Source organism: Pteropus alecto, unplaced genomic scaffold (genome assembly GCF_000325575.1).
Source record: "Pteropus alecto unplaced genomic scaffold, ASM32557v1 scaffold59, whole genome shotgun sequence".
In the NCBI taxonomy this organism is placed as follows: domain Eukaryota; kingdom Metazoa; phylum Chordata; class Mammalia; order Chiroptera; family Pteropodidae; genus Pteropus; species Pteropus alecto.
Genome location: NW_006443292.1, coordinates 2,269,517 through 2,272,170, shown reverse-complemented (window position 1 = coordinate 2,272,170; position 2,654 = coordinate 2,269,517). Strand labels below are relative to the sequence as shown.

Genomic DNA, 2,654 nt, shown 5'->3' with positions numbered 1-2,654 from the left:
TATCTTCAGGAAAACACTTTTCTTTTTTTGGATACGTGAAAATACAATACATGCCTTTGAAATGAGAGGCTTCTGGGGAGGGGCGGGGGGGAGGCGGTGCAGGTTGTGACCTGACCTTTCGGGGCTCCCCAGACGAGACTGGGGCCAACACATGCATATCGTGAATCTTAAAACAGATCCGCCAAGACAGCAGTCACAAACCACCACCCCCCAAAACCAGAAGGCACATGCGATCTTCTCATGTGTGTCTCTGGGTCCGTGCGTGTCTACAGACTAAATAGTTGTCTGTGGCCAGGGATTGAAAGGTCTGTTTGCATAGGAGTCCTTCCCTCTGCACTGGCACTGTGTGTCCCCCTGCGAATCAGATGCCAGAAACCTTTATCTCTTTGTGGGGCGATTTGCATTCTCCACATAGGCCTCTACATTTTGCAAACAGTAATAAATTAAAGCCTTACGACAGTACTAGGCACTTCTTTCCTTGAAAGACCAAGGGTAAGGCTAAGAGCTAACAATGATATCAAGAAATTAACAGCCACCCCCATCGCCTGGGAACGTGGGTTGGGCGTGGGGTTGGGGGACAGGGCTGAAGGTGGCTGTGGGGCAGGGGAAGAGCCTACTTGTACATTTGCATCGGGCAAACGTTCCAGTTATGACAGGTCCCCTGAGAAAAATAATCCAGATTTCAAGGCTCTGCACACAGCTCTTCCTTGCCCGGCCACTGCCCTTTAATTGATTACCTAAGGACTTTGGAAGGCAGACTTTGGGGTGGCCTGTGGGGGGGTTAGGTAAAAAGCAGCAGTGTATAAAAGACAGTGGGTTAGGGACTCGGAACCCTCAGTAGAGTCAGCTAATGACTGGGGTCCCCAGATTTTTTTGCGAACAATAAGGAATAGACTTATAGTGGGTCTTTTTGTCTGCCACATGGACTATAAAGCTCTCCTAGAGCCCAATTTCCAGCTGGAAAAAGGGCGGGGGGGCGGGGAGACAAACCAGTGGTGACTAGGTTCTACCAACGTCCAAATGGTTCTTAGGCTCAACTGGGAATCCTTTCCCTTCTCAGGCTTGACAAAGGGATCAGCTGACAACTTAGCACAAGAAGGTGGAGGGGGTGATTTCCACCCACCTGGGTTAGGCTCAACCCAGCCCTGAGGCAGCCAAAAGGCTCAGGTGTGGCCCAGAGTGAAAAGCCAGACACCTTCAAAAATCATTTGGCCTCAAGAGTTAATTAATATTAGATCTATTACTCACACAGGTTAAACTACATGCAAACTAATTAGATTTCATAATACAGTCAATGATGGTTTTATATCTCCGGCAATATTCTCATGCAGCCCAAGCTGGCAGACACTTGGGTTTGTTTGAAAATCGTTCTAAGTGTTTGCCTGGGCATGGAAGCCAGAGGCCAGAGTCTTCAACCCCCTGCAGACATTCTGAGGCGTCCCGATGGCCCTTTCTCCCCCTCGCCCGTCCTGGGGAGTCCTCCCCCGCTCTCCTGGCAGTCCGCATTGTTTTAATAAGAATATGACTTTGAAAATTGGCGCCCTCAGGTTGGATGTGCCTGGAGCCCCAAATCCTACTGCCTTAACAGGCAAACTTTTCCCCTGCAGGGGCAAACTTCCCTCTGCGGGATGATGCCAGCACTGCCCCGGGGCTCAGGGGCATCTCCCAGAGGCTCAGCCGGGGTGACAGAGAGAACCACCGTGGGTGGAGAAGAGCCACAGGTTCAGCTGGCCCAGAGGGCCTGCGCTCCGGGAGGCTGGCTGGAGGGCAACAGGCCCAAGAGGCTTCCCCTTGGCCTATTTTGAGAGTCTGTGCCTGAAGCATCCTTTGCAGCCCAGACTCCTCTCCCTGCCCCAGCAGGCCTGGTGGGGCCCAGCGCACATTCAAAGTTCTCACTCCAAGTTGCACTCAACAGTTTGGCCTTTCGGTGGGAGGTGGGGGTGAGGGGGAGGATGGCAGGGCTGGCTCTTGGGGGTGAGGGGGTGGGGGGCTCAGGTCGTCTGGGCCCTAACTCCGGGCTAGGAGCCCCCCGGGCGTCAGAAGGCGGGGTTCCTTCCTACCTGAGGTGAACAGGACTATGGCCTTGAGGCAGCTGTACTCGGCGGAGTCAACGTGTAGAGCCTTGAGCTTCTCCACTTGCTCTTGGAAGATCCGTATGTGGTCCATAAAGGCGACCACCCGGTCGGCGGACATGGGCGAGGCGTGTAGGCCGGCGGCGGCCAGGAGCGGGGCGACGTGGAGGGGCATGGAGCACTGCGCCGCGTTCAGCACGAACAGCTCGCTCCAGGTGAGGCGAAGCAGGGCCACCTGGTCGGTGATCTGAAGGTCGGGGAAGAAGGGGATGTTGCGGGCCCACTCGACGGCGCTGAAGAGCAGGCGCGCCGCCAGTTCGCAAATGTTCTCGATGCCCATGATGTTGTTGGGCTGCATGCACTGGCTGCCGAAGCGCGACGTGGGGTAGGGCTCGGCGCGCAGCAGCAGAGAAATATATCCGGACAGGTACGAGTGGCAGTTCAGGGGGTCCCCGTTGGTCAGGGCAAACTGCCCGTGGGTCGGCTGGGTGGGCGGCATCCTGCCTCTCTGGACGGCTGTGGGGAGGAAAGGAGACACTCGGCGGTTAGTGACCGGCCCGGGTCCCCAGCCCGACCCCCCAC

General features: G+C 55.8%; 1 protein-coding gene across 1 annotated transcript in view; it reads right to left on the bottom strand.

The window, feature by feature from the left end:
* NR2F2 (nuclear receptor subfamily 2 group F member 2) overlaps positions 1–2,654 on the bottom strand; it is a 14,122-nt gene that overhangs the window by 2,593 nt on the left and 8,875 nt on the right. The window contains exon 2 of the mRNA XM_006924135.3: positions 2,061–2,588. Coding sequence (XP_006924197.1) covers positions 2,061–2,588 — 528 coding nt within the window. The remainder of the gene's footprint in view (positions 1–2,060; positions 2,589–2,654) is intronic.